Below are 17,037 nucleotides of genomic sequence, written 5' to 3'. Positions count from 1 at the left end.
ATAAAGGTCAGGTTGCACATCTTACTGGTGTTTGAAACCTCCCTAACAACCATAAAAGGAAGAAACCGTAATTATTGTCTGTTCTGTGCCAGTAGTGGTTTCACATATATTATCTCATTTAAAAAAATTAATTCTCACAGTAGGTCAATAAGGCAGGCATAATCATCCCTGAATTAGAAGAGAGGGAGCTGAAACTCAGGAAAATAAAGTAATTGAATTTAGAGCTCAAATTGCTTGCTGGAAGGCCAGGGCCTGTCTGTCTGTCTTTCCTTCTTCCTGTGGTGCTTGGTTATATAACAGCATGAAAGGTAGTTGAGTCCTTTAGCTTAGTAGTGTCAGGAACTCCGCTGACCTGAGACTTGTAGGTAATCACATTAATCAAACATGGACAAGGCTGGTCTCTGCTGTGTCTCCTCCTTGTTTAGTTGTTTGGATGAAAGGCTTTTGGAAATGTACTGAGCACTCACAAGTACTGAGCACTTGCAATGCACCATGCAAATGCTGAAAGCAGACTCCTTCAGGGAGTCTAGTGGGGCAGCAATCAGCGGAAATGTGGTCTGTGTAACAGGGAGACAAGGGACAAGCATTCATTAGGAAGGAGGAATAAGAGTTGGCCAATCTGGGCAAGAGAAGAGCACAGAGAGGCCAACATATGCTGAGCCTCTGTACAGAATTACTGGCAGGGCAGGCCTGGGATAAGGGAGCATTTCAGTGGAATGGCACAGATGCAGCAAGGGTTGCAGCAGCTGGTCTGAGTGTTTCCATCATGAGCCAAAGGTCACAACAAGCTACCAGTCCTTGCCCCTACACAAGCGTGCTCTTAGCACAGATGATAACTAGGACTTTCTCCCTACCAGCATCTCCATTCATCTTTAGGGAGAAGAGGGATAAAGGTGGTGCTTGCATTCCTTCCCTGTAGGAGATGATGAGCATGCAATTGGACAGACCTGCTTGGTGATGTCATCTGCCTGGGGTGAGCAGGGCTGCCCTCAGCGGGCCAGGAGAATGCAGCCTGGCTTGATGCCTATGTTTGTCTGGTCTCTTGAAGGGGAAGGCTGTGGGATAGCAATGGCAGCTGTATAAACACGGCCAGCACCTGTTGAAAATCCTTTTGGTAGATGGTAGAGTGAAATGTTCTGCCCACTCTGGGCCACAGACCGGTAAACAAAAATTGTCAAGTGTGTTTATCCAATTCAATTTTTTTTTCCCTTCACTGTTCTTTAACTTGCAACTTTGTGAAAGAAAGAATGAATGGCTGAGAAATGAACCAGAACAGGGATGCATCTATAGTCATTGTAATGCCAAAATAAATGCAAGCAACTGATGGTGGTACATGCCTGGAATCCCAGCAATCCAGAGGCCCAAGAACATTGTCATATTGAGGCTAGCTTGGGCCTCATAGCAAGACAATGCCTCAAAGTCAAGCAAACATAATCAAACCCACTATTGTACTGTACTGACCTTGACTGTCCGTTCCCCTTTTTTCCTTTGAGGACTTTGGTGAAATGTCCCCCAGTCTTGGCCCTGCTCAGGTCTTGCTGGTTCCCTTTTGATTTTATTCCTCTCATGCCCTGCTGCAACTGTCATCCCGCAGGGTCACCACTAGTCAGTGTGGCCTGGTCACTGTACATCCAGGCAATCTACGCTGTTCTTAAGAAGGGTGCCTGCTTCACCCTTCACACTGAATGTACCTAAGACCAGCTGAACACAGCCGTGTTTAATGCTGAGAATTGCTAATGGCTGTTTCCCTCACTCCCACCCCACCCCACCCCCGTAGCTCCCCCTCTTTGCTCACCTCCCTTGCTTTCCACTCCAATTTTACTCTCTCTAATGCATCCTTCACACTGCTGCCTAGGTGATTTATCTAAAATTCAAATGCAATCATGTCACTCCCCTGCTCAGAACCCTTCAGATGACATCTAAACTCCTGAAGGGGAGTTTAGCAAGGCCACTCATGGGCAGGCTCCTTACGACTCATGATACCTCCCCAGCATCAACTCCTAACTCCTAACTCTTTCTTTACAGGTTGTGACACAGCAATGTAAAATTACTGATGGCATACTGTGTTCTTTAATGTTTCTGAGTTGGACAGAAATAGCCTTTCCTCTCTATTCTGCCCCATAAAGCTGACCAGCCTTTTTTTTAATTTTTATTGTGAAAATACTGTACAGAGGGGTTACAATTACATGGGCAAGATAATGAGTACATTTCTTATCAAGCATTGTAGCCTCCTCCTTTGTTTCCCCTTCCCATCCCTTCCCCGCCCCCCCCACCCAATCCTCCCCACCCCACCCCCACCAAAGTTGTAAAGTTTTCAACATTTCTCAACTGTTCCCTTCTCCAAGACCCTTGAGACAGAAGGTATCACTGAACTGCCTCTGGCTTGAGCATACCTGCCCACATTTCTGAGGCTTACTGTTAATAGGGATTCTGTCTAATCACCTGCAAGAGGGGGGGGGGGAGGGAGAGGGACGGCCCGGAGAGTTTGCTAGGTCTAAGAGGGATGCTTAATCAAGGGTACTTGCTGGCTGAATCCCATTATTCTTCTCTCCCCATTATTTAAGGCATTCCTGTTTTAGCCACATCCATACTGACATTTGCATCCTGATTGGCTTTCTCAGGTCGAGCCAATCACTGGTCTGCCATCATTGGTGGATCCCATTCCAAAAACTATGTGCTGTGGGAATATGGAGGCTATGCCAGCGAAGGCGTCAAACAAGTTGCAGAATTGGGCTCACCAGTGAAGATGGAAGAAGAAATTCGACAACAGGTAAGAAAAAAAAAAAAAAGAGCAGATTAGCTGACTGTCAGAAATGCAAAATACCCCTGAGAGTTTCTTTTCCAGGAGCTTGAAAGTTGCCATACAATGAGCTGGAAAAAAAGCTGTTTGCTCAGTTTAGGGTTTTTATGTTAAGTAGAAGATGGGCCACACGTATCTGAGGTTTCCCTGGCTGCATCAGTGTGTTGGTCAGCTGATGCTAAATGCGGCTGTGGTGGCTCTACTGTTGGGCATGTCTCTGGTCTCCTGAGACTCAAAGCAGTGATTTATGGTTTCCTTACTATGATCCTTACAGATGGGGTTGTCTCAAGCTGTCTCAGCCAAATTGCCACTTCCAAAAATCAACATTTGTGTATTGGCATGTGCTTTTTGCAACTATATTTTGAGATGTCTGATAAATTCACCAGCCTTAGTCATAAGCGTTGTGTATTGAAGCATCTGCAGGACATGTTGTACAGGCCCAGGAGCCAGCCTCCTACCACTGAGAGATGAGGGAGGAGAGTCCTATCATTCTTGTTGGTTTGTTTAGTTGACCATTCCATTTTGACTCTCATTAAAAACTTGATCTAGCCAGGTGCCGATGGCTCACACCTATAATCCTAGCTATTCAGGAGGCTAAGATCTGAGCATCATGGTTCAAAGCCAGCCTGGGCAAGAAAGTCTGTGAGACTCTTATCTCCAATAAAATTACTCAGAAAAAGCCACAAGTGGCGCTGTGGCTCAGTGGTAGAGCGTTAGCCTTGAGCACAACGAAGCTCAGAGACAACACCCAAGCCCTGAGTTCAAGCCCCAGGACTGGCCAAAAGAAAAACAAAAAACCAAAAAAAAAAAAAAAACCCCAAAAACCACCTGATCCAGTTAACACTAGAGAAAGGCATTGGAAGACAATATCTATGAAGCAACCATCCAGCTTCAGCTATCCCTACCCACAGAACCCTCTCTGGCCTGAGAATGCCCTGTGGGAAGCCATACTTCATTGCCCACTTCCCATTGTTCTAGGGGAAGGAAGGAAGGGAGGGAGGGAAGGAAGGAGAAAGAAGAAGAAAGGAAGGAAGGGGAAAGGATAGAGGAAGGGAAAGAGGAAGGAAGGGAGAGAGGGAGGGAGAAAGGAAGAAGGAAGAAATGAAGGATGGGAGGGAGAGGAAGGAAGGGAGGGAGGGAGAGAGGAAGGAAGAAGGAAGAAATGAAGGAAGGGAGGGAGGGAGGAAGGAAGGAAGGGGGAAGGAGAAGGAAGGGAAGAAGAGGAAGGAAGGAGGGACGGAGGGAGAAAGGGAGAACGGATGGAAGGAGCTAGCAAACCACACTTGGGTGTCAACAGGCCTCTGGAAGGCCAATCACCTTGTTGGGCTCCTATCCCACACCTCCTGACACACTTCAGGAGGCCCCAGGTCCACAGGTGCCCCTTACAATATGTTCCTGAGCCGGATGAGGAGTTAGCATGGCAGTGACTTTTCTTGAAGTCCACCATCTGGATTCCCAGCTGCTCCTCAACCTTATGAACTGAATGCCACACAGGTCATTCTGACTCCACTGTAATCCCCTGAGGAATCCTGTTGGATTAGAGTTGAAACATGCCCAAGAATAAGCTTGTGTTTCTTATTAATTTGATTTAAAGTATTTTTATTTCTTGGGGGGAAAGAAAACCAAAGTGTTTGACCAGATGTCCTGGGCTTGCATACAATCACCACAAGGTCAGCATCTAGCTACTCTCTTCCCTGATGCTGGCTACCAGGCCTCTTCAGGCTATAGAGAGTAACGTCAGAAGGGCTCCCTCCAGGCTGGTGCTGGTCTGTCTGGCCTGTAGTGGGGAATGAGTGGTAGCGCCCCTTACCTAGAATCCTAATGGTCCGTGTTTCTGGATCTCAAACGTGGGATTATGACAACCGCTCACCTTCCAGTCTTGTCCCCCTCTGTGGTGTGGGGTGCAATGCTCAAAATCATTTGTTACAAATAACAGCTAAAACCCTCAAGTTTGCAAGTAAATCGGACCAAGCTCAAGGTCATCTTCATAGTAATGCTAGCCTTACTATTGACCATCTTGCAAAGTTTCTGGAGAGGAAAAAGCAAGAGTTATACATGATGGGTTATGTTTCAGAACAATAAAAAAGGTAGAAATTCATCTCTAGGACCCCAGCCTTACAACGTCCCTGTTTGGGAAAGTTCTTTACTTAGTGTGGTCCTAACCAGCTGGCCTGGGACTGGCTATCCCATCTGGCTGGCTGGCATTTCCCGACATCAGTCATAGTAACTTTAATTATGGGGACTCTGAATGGGGAGCATATGTCAATGTCTGTCACCACACTTCAAGGCCACCACACTTCAGGGCCTTGGGTGCTGGGCATCTATTGTTAGCTTCCTTCATATCTGTTCTTCATATAAGGAATCCAAGGGGGATTAACACACACACACACACACACACACACACACACACACACACACACACACACACACACACACACACACACACACACACACACACACACACACACACACACACACACACACACACACACACACACACACACACACACACACACACACACACACACACACACACACACACACAAACAACTTGAGCCCCTGTCCACCTAGCTTCAAAGCCTATACACAGTATGAGATGTATACTATGCAGAGCCCTGTGCAGGTATAGGGTCCCTTGTTCCAAACTAGATAATAATTTCAAAAAGGCAATTCTATGATGCTTACCTCACCTTACTGTCCTCCACCTGCACTGAAGGGATCTCTGCTGGCCATGTTTCAAGCTCCCCAACCTCTTCAGAAGTCAAATGAGAGCATAATCTTGGTGTCTCTCCACTTCCAAATGATTCATGACCCTAAATCTTACTTCCTGCAAGAACACAGCTTATAGTTTTCTGTGAGTCAGATAAAAAATAATGACATAAAAAGGAGCAAGAATATGAATCCTCACAGATGTTTTCTTTGAACACCTCTACAAACTTCTCTACCTTTCATACCTAATATCCTGCCACTTGCTCTATCAAAGAACTCCAATCCAAGCAGGATGAAAATGAAAAACCCTCTTTTCCAACAAAAGACATATGCTTACCAGTGTTCCCTTATTATAGACTTAGCGCTCATGGCAGGTTTTAGGGGCACTGAAAACCACAAAAGGTTGTTGGAGGTAAATTTTATGCTAATGGATTTCCAACACAAATGATAAAACTACTAATCCCATTAGCAATGAAAAACTATAATAATACTATTGGGTAGAAGTTTTAATGTTACTGTAACTGAAAAACACCAAGGAAATTACCAAAACGGAATTATTGCAGAGTTATTGGTAATAATGGTGCTAGTGGCTGGAGTAAGTTGGGGGTCTTTATGTGTCCCTCTTTCTGGGAGGAAACAGGCAATGTTTCCTGGTTTCTACTGGTGACTGGAAACGTATTTGTTGGCCATTGATGTTTTTTTTTTCTTTTGGAAGCTGTCTATTCAGATACTCTGTCCTTTTTAAACTGTATTCCCTGGTGCTTCGTTTTAAGTTTCTTCTATATTCTAGATATTAATCTTTTGTCATATGAGTAATTGGAAAGTATTTTTCCTATTCTGTACATTGTCTCTCCTCTTCGTTGGTTATTTCCGTGGCTGTGAGGTTTTTCAGATTGATGAAATCCCATTTGTCCATTTTTACTTTTATTTCCTGTATTTTTAGGGTCCTGTCCAAAAAACTCATTGCCTATTTCAGCATCTGCAGGGCTTCCCGTATGTTTTCTTCTAGTAGTTCCAGATCCTCAGATCTTATATTTGGATCTGTGATCCGTTCTGAACTGATTTTTTGTTCAAAGAGATTGGGGTCTGGATAGAACTAGGGGACATTGTATGCAGTGAAATAAGCCAGATAAAGAAAAATAGCACATGTTCTCACAGGGGGCATAGAATAGTGAGCACTAGAGGCTGGGAGAGAGAGGGTAAAGGAAGGCTGGATTTGATTAGCACACGGTGCATCCTTGCATTGGACTATTACATTGAGTGTCATGAGCATGTACATTTTGTAGACATTCATTAAAAATAAACTGCTTAAAGAAAAAAGGAATATTGAATTGTGTCTAGCCCAGCAGATCCCAGCTGGGCATTTTAAGTAGGTGGAGGCAGAAGGGAACGCCGCCTGCACCGGGTGGAAATGGGAATGGAGCACCGTGGATACACGCTCCCTGAGATGCAGACATACTCTTCCACTGGTACCATTTGTGCTTTACCAGAGGCAGTCTTGGCAAGCTTATTTGGTGCCTAGTTTTTTGTTGGTTGCTGGCCCAAATACTGCCCAGTTCATGCTAGAAACCAGGCACCCTCCGCCCCTGTGCCAATTCTGCATTATCTGAAGCTCATGCAGTTCTATCCACCCTCACTCCACACCTGTCCAGGCTCCCTTATCACTGGCCTCCATGGAGGCACTGCCTTTTGATGTCCCTCACTCCAGTCTCTTCCCTGTTACCATTGCTGCACATCTTACACTACATGACTCGCATTATGCCATTCCCCCAGTCGATCAAGGTGTATAATGGCACCTCTTTAAGATAAAGTTCAAATTCTGTAATATAGCTTGACTCTTTTTTTTTGTTGTTGTTGTTGGTCGTGGGGCTTGAACTCTGGGCCTGGGCGCTGTCCCTCAGCTCTTCAGCTCAAGGCTAGCGCTCTACCACTTGAACCACAGCGCCACTTTCGGTGGTTATCTCTTATTGGAGATAAGAGTTTCACAGATTTTCCTGCCCCAGCTGGCTTTGAACCACAATTCTCAGATCTCAGCCTACTGAGTAGCTAGGATTACAGGCGTGAGCCACCGGCGCCCAGCTATAGCTTGACTTTATGATGTGACCTCATCTTATCTCTCTGATCTTATTTCTCACTGCAACTCTAAGCGTTGAACCTCTTTGGGGCTCCTATTCATCATTCAGGGTCCAACATAAATATTGCTCTTCCTGGAGGCCACCACTGATTCTATACCAAACTGGTCCCATCAGGTACTCCTTGGACCTTCTCCTCCATCATCACCATGATTACACATACTGTATTTGCTTTGTATCTCTTTCTACCTATTCTGCAGAGTTTAGAGCTTTCCTTTCCACAACTATGTCCCTTGAACTTGACAACACTGTTGGTGACTGCCAGCTGGGTGCCAGTGGCTCACACCACAATCCTAGTCACTTGGGAAGCTGTGATCAGGAGGGTTGTGAATCCAGGTCATCCCACACGGGAAATCTGTGACACTCCTTCTCAACAAAGAGAAGTAGATGTGGTAGTATAAACCTCTCGTGCCAGCAACGGTGAGAAGCTTAAAATAGATGGATTTCAGACCAGATACATGCCAGGGGAGGAAGCAAGATCCTATCTTAAAAATAATGAGCAGGATTGTTTCTAACATATTTATAAGATATTTCTTTGTTGCTTTGTATGTCCTTCCCCCATGATATAACCCCTGCTTTCACTGTATTTGATGTTGGTATAATTTGTGTAGGGGAAGGGAAAAAGCAGATTGTTTAACTAGGGATACAGGTGGACCCATTGCAACAATGAGACGTACAAGACATTATGTCGAAAAGTGAACTTTACAACTTTTGTGCCGGGGCAGGGGGGAATGGGAAGGGGAACAAAGGAGGAGGCAACAATGCTTGATAAAATTGCTCATGTAATTGTAACCCCTGTGTATGGTATTTTCACAATAAAAAATAATAATAAGCAAGGCAGGTGCCAGTGGCTCATGCCTGTAATCCTAGCTTCTCAGGAGTCTGAGATTTGAGGATCCTGATTTGAAAACAGCCCACACAGGAAAGTCCATGAGACTTATCTCTAAATAACAAGAAAAAGCCAGAAGTGGAGCTGTGGCTTAAATAGTAGAGCACTAACTTTGAGCAAAAAAGCTCAGGGCCAGTGCCCAGGCCCTGAGTTCAAGCCCTAAGTGTGGCCTGCCTAGCAAGTATGAGGCCCTGAGTTTAAACCCCAGTACCCTCCCCCTCCCCCCCACACAACTCTCTTTGAGGGCATATTTTTATTTGATAACTTTATAGATACTAATTTAATTTATAAACTTCTATATTTGATAACTATTGAATAACTGCTATGTACTAGGAATTGTATAAAAGCTACTGGTGCAGCTGTGCTGGTGCATGCCTGTAGTACCAACTACTAAGGAAGCCAAGGAAAATTGTTGCTAGAGCCCAGAATTCAGGGTCAATCTAGATAACACAGCAGACCCCATGGGGGTAGGGGTGCTTTCTTAATGAGTCTAAACTTAAACAAGGAAATCATTAAATAACTACATGTTGTCTAACTAAAAAGAAATAAATAGCAGTGACACAGTGGCTTCAGAGAAGGGAGTGCCTCCTTTAAGGTAGTCAGGGAGTATCTCACTGAGGAATGACAAGCTAAAACCAAAAAGGAAATGGTAGGGAAGCAGGGGAGAATTATGTTAGGTGGAGACAACAGCATGTGCAAATGCCCATGCACAAAATAGCTTGAAGAACTGAGAGAGAACTGGTGTAGCAAGAAGAGAGGGATGAGGGAGGAGAGTAGCACCCAAGAAGATGGAAGAGTTGGATGAAGGATCACTCTTGCTAGTCTGAGGAAGTTCACAGCTTAGGTGTAAGAAGAAGATACATCACTGTTTCCACACAGGATACTTTGCTTTATGAGGATCTGTGCATCACCTGGGGAGATACCCACAGTCAACATGGCAGTCCTAGAGTGCAGTAATATGCATCTTCATTCATACAGTGTCTCCTCCGGGAAGGCCAGGTCTGGACCCCTGTGGCTCCTGGTGCTGTTCTTCCTTGTCCTACATTTATTTGCCTGATGGCTCCCCCTCAGTAAACTGGTAAACTACTACCTGTTCCTTCTTCATCTCCCCTTGGGTGCCCCTTGGGAGCAGACCTCTTGTTGCCTTTCCTCATCCTACCTCTTTTCCTCCTCACCGCTGACCCTTCATTATGGCTGCCATGGTTCTTCAGTCATTGACACATGCCCCCTTGTCTGTTCGATTACCCTCTTGTCTCAGGACTTTAGGAAGGACTCTTTGCTTTCCTTTGAGCTTGCCATCTCCCATCCCTAGTCTGCTCTTTTTCTTTGGATTTCGTATTCATCTTCGACAGGTTTTCCTTTAGTCCCTGTGGAAAGAAGGCCTTTATAGAGTGACCTTGCTTTTTCTTCTCTGGTGCCATCCACTGCACTGCTGCAGGATGCATAGACTCTGGTCTCACATGTAGGAGAGGCTTTAGGTCCACTTGAGGAAAATGCTCAGGACTGTGTCCACAAATGATGGAGATTTCTCATCTCCTGCTCAACACAGGGCAAAACATCCAATTATTCTGGGTGCCTTCCCGTATTCTTACCACCAGCTTGAGATGTCCCTTTGCTCTGCCTCTGCCCTCTTTTGGGCCTGGATCCCAGTCCTGTACCCCCCCCCAACAGCTCACCTCATATAGCTCTTGTCTACTATTCTGGGTTAGACCTTTCTCCCCATTTCTAATAACTAGATGACTTTCCTAAATTCAGTTGTGTATATTTTTAGAAGTTTGTTTTGCTATAGTTTGTCCAGCAGGTCTATGCATTTTGTTTGTGGCTGGAGGAAGAATCTGTATTCATTCTCTTTTCATGTTTTCAGAAAACCACCCAATGTCTGCAGCACCTAACAAGTGTCTGAATTGGTTTATTGATAAACCAGCCATGATTGTCTCTAGCACAAATCCAGGAACTTTGAATATCCACCCATGAAAACTGCACTAGGGTCGCCCCTTCCTCTTGCATATTTCTCTGACCTCAAGCCTTTCCTGATCACTAGACAGCAGAACATGGTGGGCCCTGGCAAGGGCATAGATCAGTTTGTCTTTGGAGGTCTTGTTTGGTGATTACTTCAGTCAGTCAGCAGGATTATCATACCACCTGTGGCAGGCAAATCCATAGACAGGCAGGTGTCCTTTATTTTAAGTCAAAACAGTGTACTTGGTTCTGGGACCTGGAAGAAAGGGTTTGCAAATACACTTTTCTCCTTTCCTTTAAATCGTTAAAGATAACTTGTCTACAAACTTTTACTTTTTTTTCTGATTGTCTACTTTCTCAACTTCTTTCTCTTGGGGCCTCATACTTGCTTGGCTTGCTTGCTCTCTCAGCTGGCGATCTACTACTCAAGCCATGCTTCTAGCCTGGCTGTTTGCTGGTTAACTGAACATGGAGTTCTGCAGATTTTTCTGCTCCAGAGGATTTCAAGCCATGATCTTCTGGATCTCAGCCTTCTGAGTAGCTAGGATTACATGTGTGAACCACTGGCACCCAACTTCTAATCTGCTAAAACCATCACTTGATTTCTAGTATTTTCTGTGTATCCTGACATACTACCTCATCTGGTTGAGAAACAAGTGCACACATACAGTAGTATAACCTTTATTAGAATAATGTCCTTCCAGTGTTCTCCCATGCTCATGAGTAGTGCTGCATAATAGCTAAAAAGCATTGGCTCTGAATCAAGGCTTTCTGTATTTTAATCCTGGCTCCATTAATTTCATACTGTTAGTCTAGAGAGAGGTTATTTAATCCCCCTGCACTTCCATTTCCTCTTCTGAGATGCAGCGGTGAGTGATGCCAACCTGATAGAGTTATTGTAAGGACAAAGTGATCCAATGAGAGCCAAGTGCTTGGAGCAGATCCCGCCCTTTAGGAAGTGTTCACTAGATAGAATTCATCACTGCTGTTTTCATTCACAGATCTCTCATTTCCTCAGCAGAGCAACTGGAGGAACCAGAAGATGTATTGATTCCAACTGTTGCTATTCTTCATGTCAATCTGTAGCTTGTCCAGGGTCTGGGGATGAGGCCACAGGCCCTTTCCTGGTATTAGCATCCCCAGACTCTGCCTCTGTCTTTCTATCTTCCCTGTTCAACAGTGTTATACCTTAGGACACCCTAATGTACTATCCCAACATTGACCCAAAGTAATTATAAGAACAGCATTCTCAAAGAAAGAAGAAACAGGTAGAACTCTAGTCTACTCCCAACTCATTTCTGTTTGTATTCCCCCTTTCCTTGAATCAGCCTGGCCAGGATGTTCATAGGGTCTCAATCAATTCCACTTCCAGAACATTGTCTGGAGACAACTATATATGCTTCCTTTATGTGCCAAGACACCAACCAGAGGTGAAAACATGAAGAAAGCTCCCACCCTGAGGAAGAAGGTAATCTAGTGGTCTTACTGTGGCTAACAGGAGCCTCTGAAAATGGACTCAAATACAAGGGAGTCTATGGTTGAAGAAAGCAGAGCCCCTGAGAACCCAGTTTATATACAGAGTTCAGAAAAGACCCATGAGAGCTGAAGCTAAGAGGCCTCAAGCTTAGAGGTAACCCCCCTGCTGTCTATTCCCAGTGTCACATGGGCTTTTCTGTGTTTTCCTCATCCTTCGACCAAGACCTGCTACCTCAGCTTACTTATGTTGCACATGACTCCCGATGGTGACCATATGACCTCCTTGGCCTCCCATAGCTAGTTGAGAGTTTTGGTGACTCTTAATTGAAATTCAGGATTTCCTGTTGATCGCTGACATCCTATGTACGGGGCATGCATCTATATCTACATGTCCTGTAACAGACCTCTACACCCAGTCCAGTGAGTGGCCACTTCTGGTAAAGGACTCTCCTTCCCAAGCCTGTTGCTACAGGGGGCTCCAGGCTAGGCAGTTATACTGGAAAGGAAATTAGAAGGAGAGGGTCAAGTGATATTTAGGGCAACGATGGATGGATGAGAATTAACTAAGTTACAGAGCCCCAGCCAAAGGACAGGAATCCAGGGCACCATCCTGGTCGTGGGCAGGTGGAGCACTAAAGAGAGGGAAAGGGGCCACCATCAGAAACTCAGAGTGTAGAGCTATGATATTTGAGTGATGACATACTGGGTCTAGAGATTGAGATGCGACAGGAGACAATGCTGGACCTAAATACAAGAATTTAGGAAACTGAGAAAGCAGAGATCAGAGAAAAGGTTCAGGGACCAGGGGCACTGTCATGACCACTCATTTGCCCTTGTCACTTGTGGCCATGCATTGTTAAAAACAGGACAACATAGGACTGGAGGAGGGGGCTCAAGGGGCTCAAGGCCCTGAGTTCAATTCCTAGTACCACATAAATAAGTTTAAAAAAAAGTAATGTAACATAACATAACATAGCATAACATGACATGATTTGACTTGACAGCAGTTAATAGGTAAGCTTTAATGTGGACTTTTAAGTCTGTTGCCTTGCATAGATCATATAACATCTTTGAGCCTTAGATGCTTTATCTGCCAAGTAGTGGTAAAAAGAATATGGGCCACATGTGTTAGTTATGAAATAATTTAGGTACAGTGATTGACTTGGCATTGGATCACATTCTCATTTTGATTACTGGGACAAAAGCATTTCATTGGAAGGATGTGTAAATACCCCTCTCCTCCCACCTTCTAATGGATGTTTAGGCATACTGGGTTGAAGAGCTGCTGAAAGAAAGGGTAAATTGTGCTGCATAGAAGCTACTGGAGAATAAAGATCAGAGAAAGGGAGAGATGAGGGAGGAAGTAGGGCCAGGAGACTAAGACATTTTCTGAATTTTAAGGAGTAAAAAGACATATTTGAGCAGCTGCCATTTGGAATAAAAATCAGGGAGAGAAAGATCCAAAGAAGATTTTTAGTAAATTTGTTTTGTAAAAGAGAAGCCATGAAAGGAGCATTTCATCTGTACCCTTGATAGAACTGGGTATGATGGTATTTCTCCCTTGCTGCCTCCTCAAGAAATATTCAGTAAACACCTAGGGTTGGTCCTTTTTGTCTTCATTTGCCTTCTGCTGCTATAAAACGGAACACCACAGACTGAGGAAATGATAGGCAATTCAAGTTTATTCAGCTCACGGTTTTGGAGGTTGGAAAGTCCCAAATCAAGGGGCCACATGTGGCCAGGGCCTCTGCGCTGTGTAATAACAAGAATCAGAGAGGCTGGAAGGCAGCTATGCTTTTTACCAGGAACCCACGCCTGGGATAATGACATTAATCCATTCATAGGGCACTGCCCCAAGGAAATAATTACTCTTATTACTCAAGCTCCACAGAGCCCTTATGACTCAATCACCTCTCAAAGTCCTGCCTCTCAACATGGCCACAATGGCAATTAAGTTCCAACATGAGTGTGGAGTAGACATTCAAACCATTAGCATTTCCCAGGCCAGCATCAGATTGGGTATTTTTTAAGTGTATCACCCTGTTGCCCAATTTTATTTCTTTGGACTACATTCCTGCCATTATACATACCTCCTTTGTCCAGCCCCCACCTCATTCAAGTTATACTCCATGCAAGGTGGTTAAGTGTGCACTGTGATTGATAGACATAAAGTGATACTCGGGGTAGGGAGAGAGAAAGAAGTTAAAGAAATATTCTCAGTCACAGCTACTTGATCCACAAATTAAAACATTATTTGAAAGATAGGAGTCGAACCATATGAAACCTCTTGTTTGCTTTTCAGCTGAATCTTCAGATAAATCCAAATCACAGTAGGACAAGCAGCTGAAGTGACTTAGTGAGTCCCGTTTATTTAATGAAGCTGGCATGGTGGGTGTGGCTCCAGGAGTTCCCAGCCTGCCTCTGAGCAGCAGCGGTGCCCGGACTCCTCAGCTTCACAGGGCAGCATCACTGTCCCCTAGGGATTCTTCTCCAAATCCCTGTAGGAGACAAGTGGGGAACAAGTTATTCAAGACTTAACAGATTATTTAACACAAAAATCTATTTTTACAGTACCTGAGCCAAAATACTGCAAAAGAGGAGGCAAGTTTAAATGGAGCATAAGTAACAAATTGCCTTATGATTTTGAGGGCAATTTAACAATATTTATCAAAATTATACATTGCCTTGTTTGCTGGAGCAGAAATATAGTATATAACAGCCATCATAACCAGTGTGTGTGTGTGTGTGTGTGTGTGTGTGTGTGTGTGTGTGTGTGTGTGTGAGTGAGAGAGAGAGAGAGAGAGAGAGAGAGAGAGAGAGAGAGAGAGAGAGAGAGAGAGAGAGAGAGAGAGAGAGAGAGAGAGAGAGCGCCAAGCCTCCACTTCCAGCCTTTGTTAATTGGAGATAGGGCCTCATGGATTTATCTTCCCAAGCTGGTTTTGAACTTTGATCTCAGGTCTCAGCCTGCTCGGTGGCTAAGATTACAGTCATGAGATACCAGTATCATAACTAACCACTTTAAAAGAGTATCATAGTAATGTGAAAGACACGTCATCCTTTTGACATGTCATACCTAGCATGGTAATTGTATACCTAGGGACTTATCTTTAAAAATATGAGGAAAGATATTCATTGCATTATTTTTAACACAACAGATGGAAACAAGCTTATTTTTAATCAATCAGGGACATATTATAGTTCTGGCTTCATTTATGGAGACCCACACTATGTAGAAATGCAATGCATGTACTGGCATACAATGCTCCCAGTGTATACTGGGCAGGGGAGGGGAAGCAGAGCCAGTGTACAAGTGGCAGCTGCAGGGTAGAGCAGGGCAATAAGGGGAAGCCAATTAGAACAAAATGATTTATGTACATACAGAATTTTACATGTTTAAAGTATCTTCATGAACACACACCAGAGCCTATTGTCTCTAGGAAAAATGGAGAGTAAGGGTCAAATTTAGAAAACATTTTTTTTTACCTTTTACCGTATACCCTTTTGTACTTCTTAAATTACACAGATATTGCTTTTTTAAAAGAATAACATTTAGATGAATAAAGAAAATGTTAAGAAACTGAATAGTCCTCCTACTCCAAAATACCCTATAGTTCAGTTTACAAATTTCATATCACATTATAGTCACTATCACATTATATTTAAAATTTTATAGGCCAATGCAGTGGAAGAGGCGAATTGCCAGAAAAACATCTGAAAAAAATACAAATGAGGTGGGTGAGATTCAGCTCAATAAACCAGACACTGAAACATTATGAAAGTACATTAAATAAAACTGTGTGGAATTAGAGCATAAATAGATCAATAGTGTCTAATGGAAAGTCCGTAAATAGACTCAAGTTCATTTGTAAATTAAGTCTATAAGAAAAGTATAATTTCCTGCAAGCTAGGGAAACATAGCTCACTTGATAAATGACAGTCATCTAGGAAGGGCAACTTGCTCCCTATCTCCCTTTAACCAAAATATGAATTCCAAGTATCTCAAGATCTAAATATCTAAAAATTATGACATCAAGACATTGGAAAAAACACATGAAAGAATCAATTTTTGTATTATAGAGCATAGTCCTTTCCAAGTATAATGTAAAACCTGGAGTTGATAAAAAGAAATAATGGAAAAGCAAACTAAAAATCATTTTTTGACCAAGCACCATGGCTCACACCCATAGTACTAGCTACTTGAGACCTGGAGGATCACAGTTCAAACCCAGCCTAGATAGAAAAGTTCAAAAGGCTTCATCAACAAAATAACCAGTAAAAAAGGTAGACTAGAGGTGTGGTTTAAGGGATAGAGCATCACTCGAGCAATCAAGCCAAGGAAGCACAAGGCCCTAGCTCCAATCCTAGTACCACACACAAAAAAAACTGGATTATGGAAAATATTAAGACTTTTTAAAGATAGAAGACAAACTGGAAGAAGATATTGGCTGACCATACAATAAACAAAAGACTAATCTCTCTAATGTAAAAAGAGTTCTTGATGGGTGGCTTTTTTAAAGACAATAGAAAAATGATCCTAGCATGAATAGCATTCAGAAAAAGAAATTAGATGGCTTTAAGTATTTTAAAAGATGCTCAGCCTTATTTGCAATTATAGAAATGCAAATTAATTCAACAGAGCCAAGTTTTTAATCTATTAGACTTTTGATAACCATATGTTGACAGTGGTGTAGAGGCGTAGTACACTGTGGTAACGCTGTGGGCATAACTTTGTGCAGGGCCGTGTGCAGGAATTTATATGTACAGACAAAGACATACATAGGCACATGCTCTAACACAAAAAGTAGAACAGCATCAATATCCATGGTCAAGAGTCAATAGATATTATACTCTAGTTCAATAAAAATAAGAATTAGATGTTAAACATGTCCAAAACAGATGGTTTAGTTAAAGGAGAAAGTGCTACGGAGTATTTAATATATTGTATTTGTAGGATCTGTGCATGCTACTGAGGTTTATGTGTGAGGTTATGTACATATAGATGTGCATCACACACACACACACACACACACACACACACACACACACACACACACACACACACACACACACAC

At 43.3% G+C, this 17,037-nt stretch overlaps 1 protein-coding gene across 1 annotated transcript in view; it reads left to right on the top strand.

Annotated features, from left to right (window-relative positions):
- Nucleotides 1-17,037, top strand: part of LOC138834095 (spondin-1) — a 270,957-nt gene that overhangs the window by 162,901 nt on the left and 91,019 nt on the right. The window contains exon 6 of the mRNA XM_070032849.1: nucleotides 2,622-2,770. Coding sequence (XP_069888950.1) covers nucleotides 2,622-2,770 — 149 coding nt within the window. The remainder of the gene's footprint in view (nucleotides 1-2,621; nucleotides 2,771-17,037) is intronic.

The sequence above is a fragment of the Dipodomys merriami genome, unplaced genomic scaffold (genome assembly GCF_024711535.1).
Source record: "Dipodomys merriami isolate MVZ:Mamm:240054 unplaced genomic scaffold, mDipMer1.0.p SCAF_21, whole genome shotgun sequence".
NCBI lineage: Eukaryota > Metazoa > Chordata > Mammalia > Rodentia > Heteromyidae > Dipodomys > Dipodomys merriami.
This window is presented reverse-complemented; position numbering and strand designations above follow the sequence as displayed.